Source organism: Ictalurus punctatus, chromosome 8, assembly GCF_001660625.3.
Source record: "Ictalurus punctatus breed USDA103 chromosome 8, Coco_2.0, whole genome shotgun sequence".
Classification (NCBI taxonomy): Eukaryota; Metazoa; Chordata; class Actinopteri; order Siluriformes; family Ictaluridae; genus Ictalurus; species Ictalurus punctatus.
Genome location: NC_030423.2, coordinates 15769427 through 15787916, shown reverse-complemented (window position 1 = coordinate 15787916; position 18490 = coordinate 15769427). Strand labels below are relative to the sequence as shown.

Here is an 18490-nt window from a genome sequence, read left to right as displayed (position 1 = left end):
TGTCTTGGAATGGCCTAGTCAAAGCCCAGACTTCAATCCAATTGAGAATCTGACTTAAAGCTTGCTGTACACCAGCAGATCCTATCCAACTTGAAGGATCTGGAGTAGTTTTGCCTTGAAGAATGAGCAAAAATCCCAGTGGCTAGATGTGCCAAGCTTATAGAGACGTACCCCAAGAGACTTGCAACTGTAATTGCTATAAAAGGTGGCTCTACAAAGCATTGGCTTTGGGGGGGAGTGGTCTGTTTTCTGGATTGTTTTGTCTTATTTCTTGTTTGTTTCACAATAAAAAATATTTAGCATCTCCAAAGTGGTAGGCATGTTGTGTAAATCAAATGATACAAACGCCCCAAAAATCCACTTCAATTCCCGGCTGTAAATCAACAAAATAGTAAAATTGGCAAGAGGGGTGAATACTTTCACAAGGCAGTGAATGTAAGTATATAGTTACCTGAGTGCTTCCAGACAGGAACCTGGTCCAGGGAGATGTAGTCCGTCCTGTACATCTCTCTCCTCTCCTTCAGGCTCATGGACAGAAGTTCCTCTAATAAAGCACACAGTATAATGATATGAGACAGTAAGTCACAAACACAAACCACAACACACACATTGTACATAAATTAAGGCTGCTGGGTCACATTATGCAAATTATAAGGTCAGAACTAGATGTAGCCACATCTGACTAGTGTTTTTTCCTGAATCAATGCTAATAAGCCTTCAATAATAAGTAAAATGGTTCATTGGTCCATTTAATCCGACATTCATTTAATCCATTTTAAAACCATTTAAGGCTTAATTGATATTTTAATCACATGGTCACATAGACAGATGGAATACTGGCTCATTGTAAACACAAATTTGGCTGTTAAGATACAGATGGTTTAAAGGTAACCAAATGAAGGATAAATCATGGTGAGATATCTATGCTTTTGATTTCTTTGCTTCATTCCTTCTGTTTAATTATTTAGATACAAGTTACTGTATATGCTACAAAAAAAATCCAGCTTGGGTTGACCAACTTCACCAGTTGGTAGACTAGGTACCATGTTCCTTATTACTAACTAAATTGATGAATATATGTTTGATATTTTGGTGCAGCACAGTAGTGGAGTGAGAAGCATTGCTGCCTCACAGTTCCAGGACCCCAGTTCAATCCTGATCTCGGTTTACTGTTTATGTAGAATTTTGCATTTTTTGCTGTGCCTGTGTGGGTTTCCTCTGGGTTTTTCAGTTTCCTCCCAAAACAGATAGCTCTTAGGTGTGAACAAGTGTTCGAATGTGTGTGTATGGTGCCCTGTGATGGACTGGTGTCCCATTCAGGGTCTATTCTAGCCTCATTCCCAGTGTTCCCGTGATCCACCGCAACCCTGATTGGGGCAAAAAGATTCATGGAGATGCATGAATGAATAACTTGTCAATGACATAGCATTAATTAAGTGATCATTCAGAAACTGTTTACTTTCTACCAGTGCTTACTAGCAGGCGCAGACGGTCATCCAGATTAAGTTTGACCAGTTTGGACTCTGTTGTGGAAATTGATAGCTGGTCAGCCCAAGCTGGATTGTACAGTTGGATCTAATTGATCTGCTAATTTTTTTTTCACCGGTTACACTTATACACTTACAAAATACAGAATTACACTGTATTTTGAAAAAGTAATACAGCGTGTGCCCTAAGACTATCAAAGCAATGTAGTTTATGAGTTGTAAAAGCACTATAAATAAGTTTGTCACACCCAAATGTGACCCTTCACTCAAGTTTAATTCAAAATCAGTAAATGGGTTTGTCTGAGCTCTCCTCACTTGACCTAACCACAGCAGAGGAACTCACTTTTCACATCTTTCCAGTCACTTTTGTCCGAGTCTAAGTTGAGAGGTGAGCGCGCGGCCATGGCACAAACTGCGCTCGAGCTCAGCACGACAGCGGACACACCGACAGTTCCGAACAGCACCACGACCGACCCCTTCCGACTCAACACGCCTCTGGACACACTAAAACCTTTTCCCTCGCGGAACCACCTCGAGGTTGCAGACGAGGTGGAAAACTTCTCCGATCGCGCGGCTATATTTATACCTAGGCGCGCGCTCGGCGGGGAATTCAGAGCGGTGTGAAACAGACTGAAGTTCACACCGCGCGAGAGCTTCTGCTTTTCCAAAACCCGAGACAACACGGACACTGAAACACGAGCTACGAGTTTGGATATCTGAAACGCCATAACCTAAATTAGTAATACTGCTCACAGTGTTTATGTACTCTGAGTCTGCTTTAAACAGCGTTATTTGTTTGTTTATACACCTAAAGTTTGCATTTGTGGACGGAAAAAAACGAAAGTATAACGTCCTTTACGTTTGCACGGCGTCTAGCACTTGGAATGTACCATTCAACAGGGGTGCAATGTTTGTATACTTCACATTGGACTTTACCCGCGATTTCGAGGTGTCTTATTATCCCACACTGCCGTCTAGTGGCCATTACATTCGGTTCCATCCTTTTTGAGTGATATACGAATTCTATTCAGGGCAGGGGTTCTCAACATATTTGCAGCCAAGTTTTACATAAAAAAACCCCCCGACTCTCATTGATTTATGATCCAACTATTCAGTTATTATGCGGTTATAACGTCAAAGAGCACTGATCTAAAGTTCAGTACTAATCCAAGGCTAAGTAAGTTAAGCATTTCTAAAACTTTTTTTTTTTAACCTGCAATTTGAACTAAACCACTAAGTGTAATGTTAATGTAAGGTACAAAATATCAAACATCTAAATTAAACTTAATTTAAGAGTAAAGGGATGTACCATTAAATAGGGGTCAATTAATTTGGACTTTACCAGAGATTTCGAGGTGTCTTATTTTCCTACACCGCCGTCTAGTGGTCAATGCATTCGGCTACAGTGTTTTTGAGTGGGATATTACAATAATATCTGGTCTGTTCAGGGCAGGGGTCCTCAACATTACTGCAGCCAGATTTTAGGAATATAATCAACAGCAGAGCAGTGTGGTACAGCCCAACAGAAAACAGACGGTCTTTACCACCCTTCAGGTGATTATTTTCCCATAACCGTATGTCCCCAAGTGTATTATTCCTCTTATTACACAGCAGTTTACCAGATTATAGCATGAGTGAGCTAATACTCATACAATTATTTATTAAATAAAGACGTGCCATACTTTTTATCCGTTTGTATCACCACATCTTTTTATATTCCTTAGTTGTCTTATATACAGTACACCGACCCCAACAAAGAATTACACAATATGAACACCTGTAAATTAGAACTATGAGTAAGATTTCAAGGGCCTTGTAAGAATTGATAAGCACATGGCCTACATTAATTCTGAGAATTTTCATTTGTAATATGGGGACCACAGTGGCTTAGTGGTAAGGACGTTTGCCTCACACCTCCAGGGTTTGGGGTTTGAGTCCTTTGTGCATGTTCTCCCTATGCTTTGGAGGTTTCCTCCAGGTACTCTGGTTTCCTCCCCAGTCCAAAAACATGCGTTGTAGGCTGACTGGCATCTCTAAATTGTCCATAGTGTGTGAATGTGAATGTGTGTGTGTGTGTGTGTGTGCGTGTGTGTGTGTGTGTTTGTGCCCTGCGATGGTTTGGCACTCCATCCAGGGTCCCCGCCGCGGATGCCGAGTCCCCTGGGATAGGCTCCAGGCTCCCCCTGATCCTGTGTAGGATAAGCAGTACCGAAAATGGATGAATGGATCATCTGTAATATTGCACACAAATAACCATATACTGTAATAGTTTCTGACAATTCAGTGAAGTTCAGGTTTTTCATTTATATATTCATTTCAGTATATCTCCTTTCTTTGTGAAATTCTAAATTGGACAGGTTACAAATAGGCCATATTAAACTGGGTTAAATGGCTGAACTGCCATTTTAGCTAGGTCTTCATTCAAGTTTTGGCATCTTCACACTCATTATCCTACACTGCCCTCTAGATGTAAACATGTGCAACATGCACCCATTTAACTTAGGCAAGCACAGAGAGGGCAGTTATTGAAGTAACCTTGTGACATTAGTGACATTGACAGTTTATAACCCACTAAACAAATACAGTACTGTAAAGCAATCTTGATATGCAGAAGGTAGTGTTGGATCTTTTATAAAATGTACTGAAAACAGACTTTTTCCAAAGAGTCTACAGATTCAATAACTGTCCTCTCTATGCTTGCCTAAGTTAAATGGGTGCACAATACATTGCAATTAGTCACTTTTGAGCTGGGTGAAAAAGGCAGCACTGTCATGAGTCACTGTAGCAAGATTAAACTAATTGAATTAACTCACTGAAATATGGAGAAGTTCATCTTGTTATCTGCTGTAATAGACTAGATGCACAGTTATTTTAAGTGTTCTCAGCTCTTCATATAATGTAAGAACACACCCAGGGAGACTGTGGTCACACGCTGTTTCGATATGCATAAACTGACAGAACAGAAACACCCATTTTCACACTGCTGCGGGAGCTCACAGCAAAAACCCAACACCTTCAGTGTGAAGGCAAGCAGAAAAATATAAGTGACTTCTGAAGGTAAGACATTGCACTCACCAAAAGACAGAAAAGGTAACTATCTTTTATCACTGATTTTACTGATGATGGTGTACTTAATAGTGAGTTTCATAGTAATTTGATATCGATATGAGGAATTAAACAGTGACAATCTACTCAACACAAATTAGTTTGAAAGGAGAACGCCTTAAAAATGACACAAAAAAGTCATTAGAACCTTAAAAAGTACATGTGAGAAAAAATATATCAGTGTACCTGTGAAAATGTACATCCCCTTAATCATTTATGATCCTGGTATTAATGACAACAACAACAACAACAACAACAATGTATGAATGGATATTTACAGTAAATAGTGTATAAGTAAGTATATAAATAAGTATAGCTTTTAAAAAAAAAAAGCTATTTGCAAATTATATTTTGACAATACAATATTACTCATGCGTGTAAATGCAAATATAGAATATTTATGGAATATCATCCTTAGTTAAAAGTGTTGAGAGGGTGGAAAAATGTATAAAAACTATAAATCATCCTCTTGAAAAAAAAATTCTCATTTCTCATTCGTTATCAAACCTATGATATAAATTGATTAACTATATACACAAACATTGTTCTACTATTAAAATATTGGCAGAAGAATACTTTATTTCAAACAGTACATTTCTGCAATCATATTTGTCATCTTAATATGTGTACAATAAATGTAAAATGTAAGGAAATGAATATGATGACTAATTTATACGCACCCATGTTTACACATTTACTCCTACCCAGCCATGACTGAATGTTGCTCAGTTACATGTTGTATAAAAATATACACCTAGATTAAAGTCAATTGTATGTTGAGTTGTCCTTCTGGGGATCCTTAAAGGTTCCTGGTGGAACCCTACGGCAGAGGATTTTCCTTACAGAACAGGTTTCAAGAGGAATGTCAGAACTGTAAAGAAACATTTATCTTCATATTGATATGGCTGTCATTCTTATAAAGATAATAAGTAAAATAAATTAGATGAGTAAGTACACATATGGTTTGGTCATAATATCTGGGTCTGGGACATGTTTTTGAAGAACATATTTTGATCATATACGTATATTTTTCATGTTGTAGGACTCCCTAAGCCCCCACCCTTCCTCATTCGTTTGTGGTATTGGGGTTGTGTGTTTACACATGCCTGTGTATGGTTAAAATGGCTGTTTATGTTAAACTGAAAGAGGAAACATGGTTTAGTGTGATTGCATTAAAAATGGGAAGTATTGGTTACTGCAGGGCAAGATGTAGAAATGCAGTGTCATACAGATGGGGGATCACACAGTGTGTGCATTTGTCCACATGTGTGTGAGTGCTAGAAGACTCATGCTTAACATGTGATAGACAAGCCGAGTCATTCTTTTTAACAGCATGCTTACAAATAGGAATAACATTGAAACAAGTGTTAGTTCATTCAGCTCAGCAGAGAAAATGACAAAAACAAGCACAATAAACAACTGCTGTAACTGATATAGTCAGGGTCATTTTGTTGCATTTTTTAGGTGCAGTTTGTGATGTTTAAAGTTATTTCTATGCTTGTTTAATTTCAACATTTCAGACTTTTGACAATCTTCTCAACCAGAAATAAGCTGCTCCCCCAGTGGTAAGCATCACAAGCCTGCCAATTATTTTTTTAAATGGAAATTAAAATCTCTCTCTCTCTCTCTCTCTCTCTCTCTCTCTCTCTCTCTCTCTCTCTCTCTCTCTCTCTCTCTCTCTCTCTCTCTCTTTTAATGTACCTGGCAGGCAGTAGAGGACCCTAAAATAACAAACTGCTCCCTTAAATGTGTTCAATTTATAACAGCATCTGTAGCAAACAATATTTTATGAATATGTCCATTAATTGAGATTCTTGCTTCTATTGATTCTGTTCTACCTCTGTTTCATTTGTTCTCTCCAGCTCCTTCAGGATGGCGGCATGGGACCTGTCAGTCAGTGTGGAGGAACTAGGCCCTGAAGCTCCACCCATTAAAATCAGCGTAACCTCTGACCTTCACATAGGCGGGGTCATTCTGAAAATTGTAGAAAAAACACGTAAGTTATATATCCAATATCATACATCTTGCATGGCTGGGAGAGTACAACAAAAAACTGTCTTGTACAAACATAGCAATCTTCATAGCAAAGATTATAAGACACACATGCAAAGCCAAACCAAGGTATTAGACGTCTAACATATATTTTGACCATTACAGGATCCTTAAGATGCTCAGTTATACATGCAGTGAGTTTATTCTGATTAATGTGATGAGCTAAAACCCCTGCATTATTGATTGTATGTTTTGACTTCTTGTATTAGAGATGCAGCAGGATTGGTCAGACCATGCAATTTGGTGGGAGCAGAAGCAGCAGTGGGTCTTGCGGACATCCTGGACACTCGATAAATGTGGGATCCATGCGGATGCTCGACTGCACTTCACCCCCCAACACAAGCCTCTTCGGCTGGGCCTGCCTAACGGAATCACCTTGCGGCTCCGTGTCTGCTTCTCCAGCTCCATGTTCCGTACTGTGCAGGGAATCTGCAGGATTTTGAGTAAGACATTTAACACGGTGCTGAAGTTCAGTATTATAACAAAGCATATTACAGATATCAGTGGCACAATACAGCAGGTGTTTTTATTTCTGATATACAGTATATCTAACAGTATCTCACAGCAGATCTGTGAAATTTATAGTGTGTCTTGATCAAAGCATTATGTACCATAATTCAGTGATGCAATGACAAATCATGATCTTGCTTGCTATGGGCATGCTTCCTGTTATGTACCTTATCCTGTGGCTCATACACAGGAATCCTAGTCATTCAGATGCTGTCTAGCTACAGTAACATGAAGTTTATGTGGGTTAAGCAGCTAGTGGCCTGTTTCCAACTGAGTATTCACGGAATCTGGTTTTTGTGTTGAGGAAAAACAGTGTAGGTGTGCCTTATTCTTATTCTTTTTCTTTTGTGTTATTTTTTTATTTGGTGGAACCACCATGATGAGCAATTTATTATCTAGTATATTGGGTATCATTACTGACTCCCAGTTCTAGCATCTGCAGTTTGATCCTGAGCTTGGGTTACCATCTGTGTTGAATTTTACATGTCCATGCGTATTTCCTCTGGGTTCTTCATTTTACCTCCCAAAAACATGCCACTGGTAAAACTAAATTAGCCCTAGGTGTGAATGAGTGTGTGAATGGTGCCATGTGATGGTGTCCCATCCAAGGTATATTCCCACTTCACACCCAGTGATTCTGGAATCAGCTTGTGATCCAATGCAACCGTGACGAGTATAACGTGGTTACTCAAGATGAATGAATGAGTGAATGAATGAAAGGTTTAGGTGACTTTACTCTGTTTCCATCCATTTCTTTCTTTTCTGCTTTCTCTCAGACATCCGCCATCCAGAGGAACTGTCTCTGCTAAGGCCAGTGGAGGAGAAAAAGAAAAAGAAAGACAAAGATTCTGTGGAGGAGGAGTATGACCTAACAGACGTCCCACTGACATCAGGTATTTCACACAGTTGTGTATCTTAAATCATTATATTAAATAATCTATTCCCAAAATACATTAATTGTGCATTTTATCTAAACACAGTTGAAAAGATTTGAGACTTTTGCATCATTTACAACCAAACTATACCTTCAGGATCAGTTCCAACTCTGTATAATGGCATGCCGGCTCATTTTGCTGACTCCCCTAAAACTGAGGCTGTCTATAAGATTCTGTCTGTGTGCCAGCCGTCTCCTGCTCCGGAGACCATCGCTAAACTCTACCGACCAGCCAGCAAGGTGGACAAAACACACATCCAAAGCAGGTATGAGCAAACACTACTGAATAGCTCTTAATATTGCAAATGCAAAACATTTATAATGCATCTCTTTTCATCCAGATGGTTGGATTCATCACGATCACTCATGGAGCAGGGAATACAGGAGAATGAGAAGCTGTGGTTACGCTTCAAATACTACACCTTTCATGACATGGAACCCAAGGTGTGTGTGTTTCTGAGTGCCTCTGTTTGAGAAAATCACTTTAAGTATTAACTATGCAGTTTACATACATGATACATTATAATATGCATGCTGTAAATGCTGGCTCGAAACCTTATTTCTGCCAGTACGATGAGGTGCGTCTGACGCAGCTGTATGAGCAGGCACGCTGGGCAATCCTTCTGGAGGATAACGACTGTACTGAGGAAGAGATGATGCTGTTTGGAGCCCTGCAGGTTGGTTTAATGCTTCACAGGTTCCTGAAGCCACACAGCCTGATTTACACACAGTGCCTTACAGCTACACACAGGAAACACAGGTCAGACTTCACTATTAAAAAAAACAAAGGCCTTTAAACCACAATAAGCAGGCAACACCCACTAGTGTAACAGCAGTGCAGTTTAATGGGTTTCTGTGAGGGAAAATAAGAGAAGTGCTGACTAGTTTTATCCTGCTCATGTCTCTGGTCATTTTGTGCACAATTTATGAGCATCAGTCACTAAAATAACACAAAAGATCTTGTTTGATTCTTGATTATGTTTTCCTTATGTATGATCTTTGCTCAGGGCGCACGGTGGCTTAGTGGTTAGCATGTTTGCCTCACACCTCCGGGGTTCGATTCCTGCCGGAGCCATGTGTGTGTGGAGTTTGCATGTTCTCCCCTGCGGGGGTTTCTTCCGGGTACTCCGGTTTCTCCCCCAGTCCCCCAAAGACATGCATGGTAGGCTGATTGGCGTGTCTAAAGTGTCCGTAGTGTATGAATGGGTGTGTGAATGTGTATGTGTGCGCCCTGCGATGGACTGGCACCCTGTCCAGGGTGTACCCTGCCTTGTGCCCGATGCTCCCTGGGATAGGCTCCAGGTTCCCCCACGACCCTGAAGAAGGAGTAAGCGGTAGAAGATGGATGGATCTTTGCTCATCCCTAAACATCTTTTGACTGTCACAATACACATTTGGGAATGAAAAAAAAGCCCTTTCTCTAGCATTAATTTTTGTAAATAAACAACTTGCACATGACAGAAAGGTCTTCTTTGACGATCTGACACTAACATTTAGCTTTACTCCCACATCATCACTAAAATAGCATTTCCAGAAGTAACCTCTGTGCAACATCAATACTTGCTGGTAATTCCTCTCTCAGTTCCTCTTTCTCTATTCTGTATTGAGTAATTATTTCCACCCTCCCACCTTTATAACAGTCCTCCCTGCCACACAGTCCTAAAGTCACAGGCTTAACCAGTTATGGCTGGGTACAATATTAGATGGGATAGCTACAATCTCATATACTGTACATCAATTGCTTGATAATGAAACAATAAAGAAATCATCCACTGCTTCACTTCTTCAACAATTCTATGTATTTTTATTACAACCATTGGTGGTGCTGTGTTTGGTTCAACAAAAATTAAGAAGACTACTCCACAGGATTTTGTTAACAGTTCATTACTTAAGCTGATGTGGATGCCAAATTTTTTTTTACCTTTTTTGAGTATAACTGCAACCCACACATACTGCATATAAAAATAACCTAGCTCTATTCCTCTCGCAGTACCATATAGGGAAGCTGTCAATGTCACAGGATGGTAATGCCAACCAAGGCATGGATGACCTGGACTCTGCCCTGAAATCTCTTGAGGTCAAGATTGTGGGAGATAACAGCAACACAAACCAGCTGGTAGGCAGATGATTGGCTGTTTATACACTACCTGATGTATCTGATCCTATGTTACTCATTACACTCTATCATACAAGTGCAATTTTAAGAAACTGTGGAAATGTATATAGAGAGTTATTTGACTACATTTTAAACAAAATCTGTTTAGGAAAACATGACCCCTCCAGAACTGAATGACTATTTGAAAATATTTCGGTAAGACCAATTATTTGCTTTTTAGAGCTAAAAAGAGTTCAGAAGCATTTGTTGTAAGTAATTGAATTGTTTTGATATTTAGGCCCAGGAGACTAACTCTGAGGGACTACAAACAATACTGGTTCAAATTTCAGGACACTTCTATCTTCTATTACAAGAGTAAAGAAGATAGCTTCGGAGAGCCCATCCAGCAATTGCACCTGAAAGGTAGAAACACACACACACACACACACACACACACACACACACACAGGCAACAAAGGTAAATTTTTACATTGTACAATTGTACAATGTTTGAGGTCCCCAAACAGGGATTTCTTTGGTTGAAAATGCCATATTTCCATTTGAATGCCAAATTGACATACTTTAAAGACAAACACAGATATGGGGCTCCCAAATGGTGCAACAGAAAACCTTCAGTCTATCCATAGGGATATTGTGAGTTCAAATCCCAGAGATGCCACAGGATGCCTCATGGCAAAACATCTTTACAAAATGTTTCTGGTGATTTTTATCATGATTTGAATTAGTATCTTGTTGCAGAAAACAATAAGAAATTGTATATCTCCATTCAAAAGCCATAGGATGTGTAAACTTTTGCCCTTAACGGAAAGGATGTCATCATTATTTATTTAAGCACACAAGGTGTTTGTACTTCAGTCAATCACTGTCATCAAACAATCATTTCTTTGTATTTGAAAATGAATGTGTCTTCTAAAGCCTTAGGGTTATGTCTCTGCAGGCTGTGAAGTGGCTCCTGATGTGAACATAGCAGGACAGAAGTTCTGTATCAAACTCCTCATCCCAGTGCCAGAGGGCATGACGGAGGTATATCTGCGATGTGAGAATGTAAGTGATCATACTGACTACAACGGGATGCTCTAGGAATCATCTTTATACAGCACCTCAGAAAACAGACATCATGCAGTGACAGCTTATAGAGTCATGTTTTATTTGACAGGCTCTAAGCAAAAATTTTTTTTACAAGAAACATGTGTCTAATCGGTAAAGCCCTTCTTGTTTCACCAGAAGTGTTCAATCAATTTCTGGGTTCTGTGCAAATGTAGCTGCTGCCAACCCCCTACTCATCTCTTAAAATGTTCACAAATACTTACATCAAGATCATAAAGAAAAAAATGGCCCTGGGTCATTCTACTGTTCCATACTGTTCTTACAGTGTCCTCTGTCCCTGCAGGAGAAGCAGTACTCTGAGTGGATGGCGGCCTGTAAGCTGGGGTCTAAAGGCCTGACCTTGCTGGACCCTTCTTATCAGAGTGAAGTGAAAAACATCCAGTCCTTCTTGGCCATGCAGCACTCCAGTTCATCTGGTTCAACTGTACAGGCTGACGAAGTCATTAACACACAGAGCCTTGTCTCACCTCGCTACAACAAAAAATACAAGGCCAAACAGGTACAGGGCAAAATATCTAGAATTAATTAATTATTAGTTTAAAAAAAATAGGTGCTTGTCTATGGACAACACATTGCAATGGACATGGCATTTCATGGTTGTATACTGAGTTTCTATAAGGCTTATGTCTGTATGTTTAACAGACAACACTGTTAATAAAACAGCACACAAATAAAATTAAATCATTGTTAATTATATTATTTGGATATCTCTTATACAATTTTATTTAAGAATAATGTCGGACAGCACCTCCCAGTAGCATGACTAGGTGGACGGGCTACTCTGAATGACCCCTATGTGTGAATCAGTATGTGTCTGTATGAGTGTGTGTGATGGTGTCCTGTCGGATGGTGTCCTGTATTCCTAATGCATTAGTCCTATTTAAAATACAGGTCAAAATGCATTTTAAATAGGACTAATATAATTTCAGCCCACTGAAATGTCATTCATAGCAATGTAAAAAATATCAAATGTAAGAAAAAAAAACAAACCCAACAACGATCATATAAAGCACACTTTCAGCTATACCACTCACAAAATGTAGAAAACTCAAATTGTAAAAATGGTCAATTATTTTATTTTTAATTAGTAATATTTTTCTCTCATAACTCATACTTCTGTTTATCTGTATAAAGTTCATATTAGGATGTGAATTTGAAACAAAATACAAAACAGAATTCAAGCATGTTTTATATTTTCTCATTTTCATTCTTTTTATGTCAATAAAAGTATCATTTATAAAAAAAAATTATGTAAAATAATACTGTTATTCTGAATGACAGTACAAACTCTCTTTGACAAATACGCTAACACAATGATTCCCTGCCCTCTGCTTGTATTTACAGTTAACCCCACGGATCCTGGAGGCTTATCAGAACGTGGCTCAGCTCTCCCTTACAGCAGCTATTTTGAAGTTCCTCCAGATCTGGCAGTCCCTGCCTGACTTTGGTATTTCCTATTTCATGGTCAGGTAAGAAGACATTCAGTATTACTGCTTCAAAGACCGTATATATATATATATATATATATATATATATATATATATATATATATATATATATATATATATATATATAGCCGAGAGTCTGGTTTATGGCAGTACGAGCCAGAAATGCTTTAACGGGAGCTACCAGGCTTATGAATGATAACTGTTGACTGAATATCAATTTACATTGGAATGTAAATGAGAGCTACAGCTAATTCCGATTTTTATTTTCAGATTTAAGGGTAGTCGTAAAGACGAGGTCCTGGGCATTGCAAACAATCGCCTGATCCGTATCGACCTGGGAGTTGGAGACGTAGTGAAGACCTGGCGTTACAACCACATGAGGCAGTGGAACGTCAACTGGGACATACGACAGGTTGGTCAAGAGCAATTTTCTGTTTATCCGTCCATTTTTATCATTTACTCAATTACACTTTCATAATGATTTGTTTGGATCTGCATCTTAACATTTTCAACCATGTTGCAATTGTATTGACTTTCTTTTTGGGATGTTTCTCTCAACCAGGTGGCCATTGAGTTTGATGGCAACATCAACATAGCCTTCAGCTGTGTGACTGCAGACTGTAAGATAGTGCACGAGTACATTGGGGGCTACATCTTCATGTCAACACGTGCAAGAGAGAAGAGTGACACACTGAATGAGGACCTTTTCCATAAACTCACTGGGGGCCATGAAGCTCTTTAATCGGCACTGATGCCCTGACAGCAGGACCGAAGATCATTTTGTAGTTCATTTCTGTACATCAGGCCAAAAAAACATTACTTTGTTTCACATGCTTTCATTAAAAAAAAATGAAAAATTCAGATGACATTAGATTTATCTGGCTACCATGAAAAGCTGCTACAGCTTGATGATGAGGTGAAAAACCTTCCTGAAGAGCTGCAGTAGTTATTCCAGATGTGTGAATGTGGCTTAATAAGGATATTTACTGATTTCGGTTTCACAGCCAGACTTATAATCACATAGCATTCTGTTTGAATGGACTTGCAGAAATATTCATTCATTTGTCCTTATACGTATTCCACTGACTGACAGATTTACAGATGTGTGGTGTATAAAGACCCTATAGTCCCTATTGAAGCATAGTTAAATGTAACTACAGAATAGGTTTATTTAAATAAAGTAAAGTATATGAACATAAATTGTATAAATAATTTAAGAAATCATCTGAACTATACATTCTCAACACTCTACCATGTCCCCTGAAAGTCATCATGTTTTATTCAGTTGACAGTTGAGGAAACCACAGGCTATCATACCCAGCACAAGAAGTGTGACATTGACCAGCTGTTTATCACATTTATTTATTTTTTCACAAAAGAACTTTCTTATCTTTGTCTAACATCATGCAGGCTTCAGTTCACCAGACCACAAGAAGTTCCTGTCTCTTTTCAGATAGTCTCTGTGACATGCATCTCAGTTAGACCAAGCTTCCATCATGTTACATTTATGTACTATGTCTCAAAGGGTAAAATACAGGCTCTATAAGAAACTTAAGATACACGGGTTTCCCAGTCCATTACGTTTCAATCGATCAATACATCTTTTTCCATTGTCTATTCCAGATCCAGATCGCATGCTGTAATTAAAAAGACATACATTAAAGTTAGAGGACTGTTTTTCCCACTTCTGGAAAAGGTGGGAAAAAAAATAACACAATCAGTTTTCAGTAATCACAGACATGAGGATGATTCAGTTCATTCAACTTCCCCAAATCTAAACTTAAAACCCAGAGGTCCTGACCATAATAACATATTTACTGAAGAATGAATGGAGAACAAAACATTTACGAGTATGAGTAAGTGTGGTAAACATACCAACATGCTCCCACGTAAATTTCTATAGTGAGTGACATCTCAAACTGGCTTCTTCAGTTTACATTATTATCTAACTGCTGAGCGGCTAATCCTTCCACCCCGATGGTTCCACTACGAAGTGGAACCTCGACACGAAAAGAAGATTATTATCTAACAACTAGAGCTTGAATGTTTTTGGGAGGTGAGAGGAAACTGGAGACCTGGAGAAAAACTCCATGGACACAGAGAACCCAAGCTTAAGATCAAACCAGGGACCCTGGAGCTGTGAGGCGGCATTGCAACACCATGCCACCCAAATGAATTAACAGTACTTTGGAATTTTATACACTTATATGAGGTGGTATTGTTTTAGCTCATGCCTACCAGGATGCTAAATTAGGAAAACATGGGTGTTTTCAAACCCTCAAATGTAGAAGGGGTTGAGCTGTTTGAGAAACTCACATGAAGGTTTCAGTCTTTGTGCACGCAAGAAATATTGAGGACCCAACACTCCGTCAGCGTCACCTGGCGTCAACAGCACTTTATTTTCTGACCAGTAAAATTCAATTCCATCTAAGAAAAAGGAAAAACTAATGTTAATCGTAAGAGGAAAACTAAGAGGATGAAAATGCCTCTGCTTTTCTGCCTACCTGCTAGAGCTTTGTGGACATTGATGTACACAGCAAGATCACAATTATGTCTCATCCCTGATGAAAGAAAAGATGAATAATTTTTTTTCATAAAACATGAATTATCTTGCTCTATATGTGTACAGATTATTACATGTGTAGTCTGTTATTTAGCTGCAGAACCTCTCCACAGAAAGCTTCAAGTATACATCACAGTCACCATTTCATATTGCCTACACAGAACCTCATTCTTCTTTTCCACATCTTTTAGAGTGGTTCCCCACCCTGATCCTGCAGTTCCCCTGCTCTAGACATACTGTTATATCCTCTCTAACACCCAAATCGGCACGAAGAGCTTGTTAATTAGCTAATTAGATGGAAGGAACACAATGCAAACCAGGGGTTCTCCGGGATCAGGATTGAGAACTATTACTAGAGAACATGTCTCATTTTCTGATTTATTCATGTGAAAAAAATTTAAGAGCAAAGGAATATTTCTTAGAAAAAAAGGTGTAAGTTACCCAATTTGTACCTCTTACCCAAAACGTACTCAATCAGCCAAGATGTGTGCTACCCAAAATTTGTTTTGTTAGGTGCTGGAGTTACAAATCTAATGTAGCTAATACCTTCCCAACACATCATACTGTGAACTAGACCACATAAACAGATCTGTGTGATTTTATTGGAGAATATTAGATGTGATTTGAGGCAGATATTTACAGAAAAGTCTTTGGGTGAGACAGACATAACTCCAATGGAACCCTAAAGAAACAAACCTTGGACACCAAACATATCTTGTCTGATTTGCATATGAGATAAATGCAAAAACAATCAATTCTCTCTGGGACTCGCACCACTGATAACTTGGCCTTCTCCAGGCAGCCCAGGTGCCAAGTGGATGTGTGTTCTGTCCATCCTGCACAGGCCCTGGCTACGGATTGACGGCCAATGCTTCATGTAGGACCCATGAACGGCCTCCTGTGGACAGTCTGGAGCATCCAGAACCACTGCCGTCAATTCTAGGTCCTGGACCTGAACACACACAACTGACTCAAACCATGGCAGGATCAGAATACAAAATAAGTATACAAAACAAGTGGAAAACCCTTTATGGAATATTAAGTAAAGTCAAGCCAAGCAATTACAATGTGCTAGCTGATCAAGTGGTTTATGCAAAGTAAGTGTTATTATATAGTGATAAGCTTTATTATGGCTGCACTTACCCCGTATCTATTAAAGGAGAGCTGTTGACCCCACTGACCTGTACAGTATGTCCTTGATTGGCTCGGATCTGTAGGCGTCCATTCTCAGGATGGACTTGCAATTTAAGGCGCTGCTTGTCATCCATGGCCACCACTCTCTCTACATCCTCTGGTGAAAATGAGCTGAACTGTCCATGACTCAGGAGTTCATCCACAAATATAAAGCCGTCTGGATTCAAGAACAAGGATGAAATCGATACAATCAGCCAGACTTTTTGCAGTCTGGGACCCCTTTAACTGTAAATATATAAATTCCACATAAACTCCCTCAGTAGTTTTATTTTACTATGCTCATTATTTAAATGTGTCAATAGTTTGGCTATTTATTAGCACCATAGAGCATTTTCCCTGAACTTTCCACCGAGGAATTTTGGTCAATTCAGTGACTAGTCAAACAGGCCAATAGCCATTAGGACCAATAATAAACATATATTATATACTTGCAGGTTACCAATTTGAACAAAGTACTGTAACATTTATTTATTTATTTTTAAATCACAGACTCCTGGGATTCCTGGACACCAGTATGAGAACCACTACAATTAGCTGTAGAATTTTAAAGGATATCAAAGAATAAGGGGAGACAGACAGACACACTCACTCACACACTCACTCACTCACTCACTCACTCTCTCTCTCTCACTCTCTCTCTCTCTCACACACACACACACACACACACACACACACACACCTGAGCCCATATTAAGCCCCAGCTTAGCAGCACCATGTCTCAGGGCATAAGTCAGGGATCTGGACAGACGCATGTCTCTGCTCTAGAAGAGAAACATTAAGAAGACTGAGTCAGTACAGAAACCAAATAAGGAAGTAGATTAAGCAAGTAGGCTACACGACGTAACCATAAATAGTAAACACTGAGTGTTAGTATTTATATCTATAGGTGTTAACACACCTCATCTTGGTTTCTTCTCCACCCTCCTCCTCTTCCTCTGCTTCCTTTACCGCGATGCTGCCCGTCCATTTAAACGTCACTAAAACTCTACAGACATAAACACCCAAGTGAGTCGACACAGACTTGTTTCTACACGGAACCTAAACAGGACGTACATCGTCCGCCTGGCCAGTAGATGGCAGGAGTGAGTTCATGGAGCGTTTGGAAAAATACGGATTGCAGGAAAAATCTAGTGATGGGAATTTTAGCTTGCTTGCTTGATTTATTTATTTATTTGAATTATTTTTATGTAAATAAAATATAACAGACAAAGACATAGTCTAATGACATTCAGAGCTACAATAATACAAAAATCAAAATAAAAAACAAACAAACAAAAAACAAGCACATGTAGCCTGGGGGAGGAGGGCTACATTTATGTATATTATATTTAGCAAACATATCAATTGAAATTAATTTAAATTAATAATATGTTTTTTTTTTGTTTGAGCGGGCATTAGTAAGACCAAATAAAACATTTATAATCAAAAATAAAAAAGTGGGATCAATATTATCAATTATAAATCTAGCCAAATCTTTCCAAAGTTTCCTTACGTGATTGCAATGCCAAAATAAATGAAATAATGTCTCAGCAGATGCACATCCCCCCTGCCCCAATCTCCAGAACCGATCCTTATGAGCGACTCATTGCCAGTTTCTTTTTCTTTCCAAAACCAAAGTCAAAGTTTTTGGTTTTCCCTTTTAAACCGTTTAAACTGTTCATTGAAATCTCTTGATTATCTATTACTATCACTATTAATGCTTAATGTTTAGTAGCCAACTTTTTATAAATGTTAAAAGAACAAGGTGCTACATTCAATTTACACATTTTGATAAGTGTTGTTGTTATTATTATTATTTTGTTGTTGTTTTTATTAGAATTATTATAATTACTATTATTATTATTATTATTATTATTATTATTATTATTACAGAGAATATGTTTTTTGGCCTTTATTTGCCTTTTGGCTTTGTTTCACAGACGTATAACTAAGACCAGAGAGGGTGGATTACAACGATTTGTTATTTATTTATTT

The 18490-nt window shown here is 38.7% G+C and overlaps 3 protein-coding genes across 6 annotated transcripts in view; 1 reads left to right on the top strand and 2 right to left on the bottom strand.

Annotated features, from left to right (window-relative positions):
* The window catches only part of macrod1 (mono-ADP ribosylhydrolase 1), an 88247-nt gene extending 85857 nt beyond the window's left edge, over positions 1–2390 (bottom strand). For 2 of the 3 annotated variants that reach the window (XM_047157214.2, XM_017474798.3), the window contains exons 1-2: positions 1831–2388; positions 452–544 (exon numbers count right to left, since the gene is read on the bottom strand). In XM_047157214.2, the coding sequence (XP_047013170.1) occupies positions 452–544; positions 1831–2215 (478 nt within the window). In that variant the 5' untranslated portion in view covers positions 2216–2388. Of the gene's footprint in view, positions 1–451; positions 545–1830 lie in introns of all 3 variants that reach the window. The other variant, XM_053682112.1, reaches the window with a different exon arrangement.
* Positions 2391–4400: 2010 nt separating this feature from the next.
* fermt3b (FERM domain containing kindlin 3b) lies at positions 4401–13620 on the top strand. 2 transcript variants are annotated; one of them, XM_017474081.3, is made up of 16 exons: positions 4401–4544; positions 6113–6157; positions 6455–6588; positions 6854–7087; positions 7931–8047; positions 8186–8354; positions 8430–8532; positions 8658–8765; positions 10079–10204; positions 10353–10399; positions 10482–10606; positions 11142–11248; positions 11595–11810; positions 12656–12780; positions 13030–13171; positions 13322–13620. In XM_017474081.3, the coding sequence occupies exons 3-16, from the start codon at positions 6465–6467 to the stop codon at positions 13499–13501; spliced, it is 1923 nt and encodes a 640-aa protein (XP_017329570.1). In that variant the 5' UTR covers positions 4401–4544; positions 6113–6157; positions 6455–6464; the 3' UTR covers positions 13502–13620. The 2 variants fall into 2 exon arrangements, with proteins under 2 accessions (XP_017329570.1, XP_017329572.1); XM_017474083.3 differs by lacking the exon at positions 6113–6157 and having other exon boundaries at positions 4472–4544.
* A 482-nt stretch (positions 13621–14102) lies between these two features.
* Positions 14103–17585, bottom strand: trpt1 (tRNA phosphotransferase 1). The gene is made up of 7 exons (XM_017474084.3): positions 17415–17585; positions 17196–17277; positions 16504–16673; positions 16097–16274; positions 15264–15320; positions 15076–15186; positions 14103–14396 (listed from the first exon to the last, which is right to left on the bottom strand). Exons 1-7 carry the CDS (start codon positions 17481–17483, stop codon positions 14374–14376), a joined length of 690 nt encoding a protein of 229 aa, XP_017329573.1. The 5' UTR covers positions 17484–17585; the 3' UTR covers positions 14103–14373.
* Positions 17586–18490: the final 905 nt, after the last annotated feature.

Bases quoted from the DNA above. Each gene is read 5' to 3' on its own strand.
- fermt3b (XM_017474081.3), top strand. From the start codon at position 6,465: ATGGCGGCATGGGACCTGTCAGTCAGTGTGGAGGAACTAGGCCCTGAA. The intron at 8,533-8,657 runs GTGTGTGTGTTT...TATTTCTGCCAG, and splicing joins TTCATGACATGGAACCCAAG to TACGATGAGGTGCGTCTGAC. The intron at 11,811-12,655 runs GTACAGGGCAAA...TTGTATTTACAG, and splicing joins AAAAATACAAGGCCAAACAG to TTAACCCCACGGATCCTGGA.
- trpt1 (XM_017474084.3), bottom strand. From the start codon at position 17,483: ATGGACGGGCAGCATCGCGGTAAAGGAAGCAGAGGAAGAGGAGGAGGG. The intron at 16,674-17,195 runs GTGTGTGTGTGT...TCTTGAATCCAG, and splicing joins GGGGCTTAATATGGGCTCAG to ACGGCTTTATATTTGTGGAT. The intron at 15,321-16,096 runs GTGCGAGTCCCA...TTCTTTCATCAG, and splicing joins AGAAGGCCAAGTTATCAGTG to GGATGAGACATAATTGTGAT.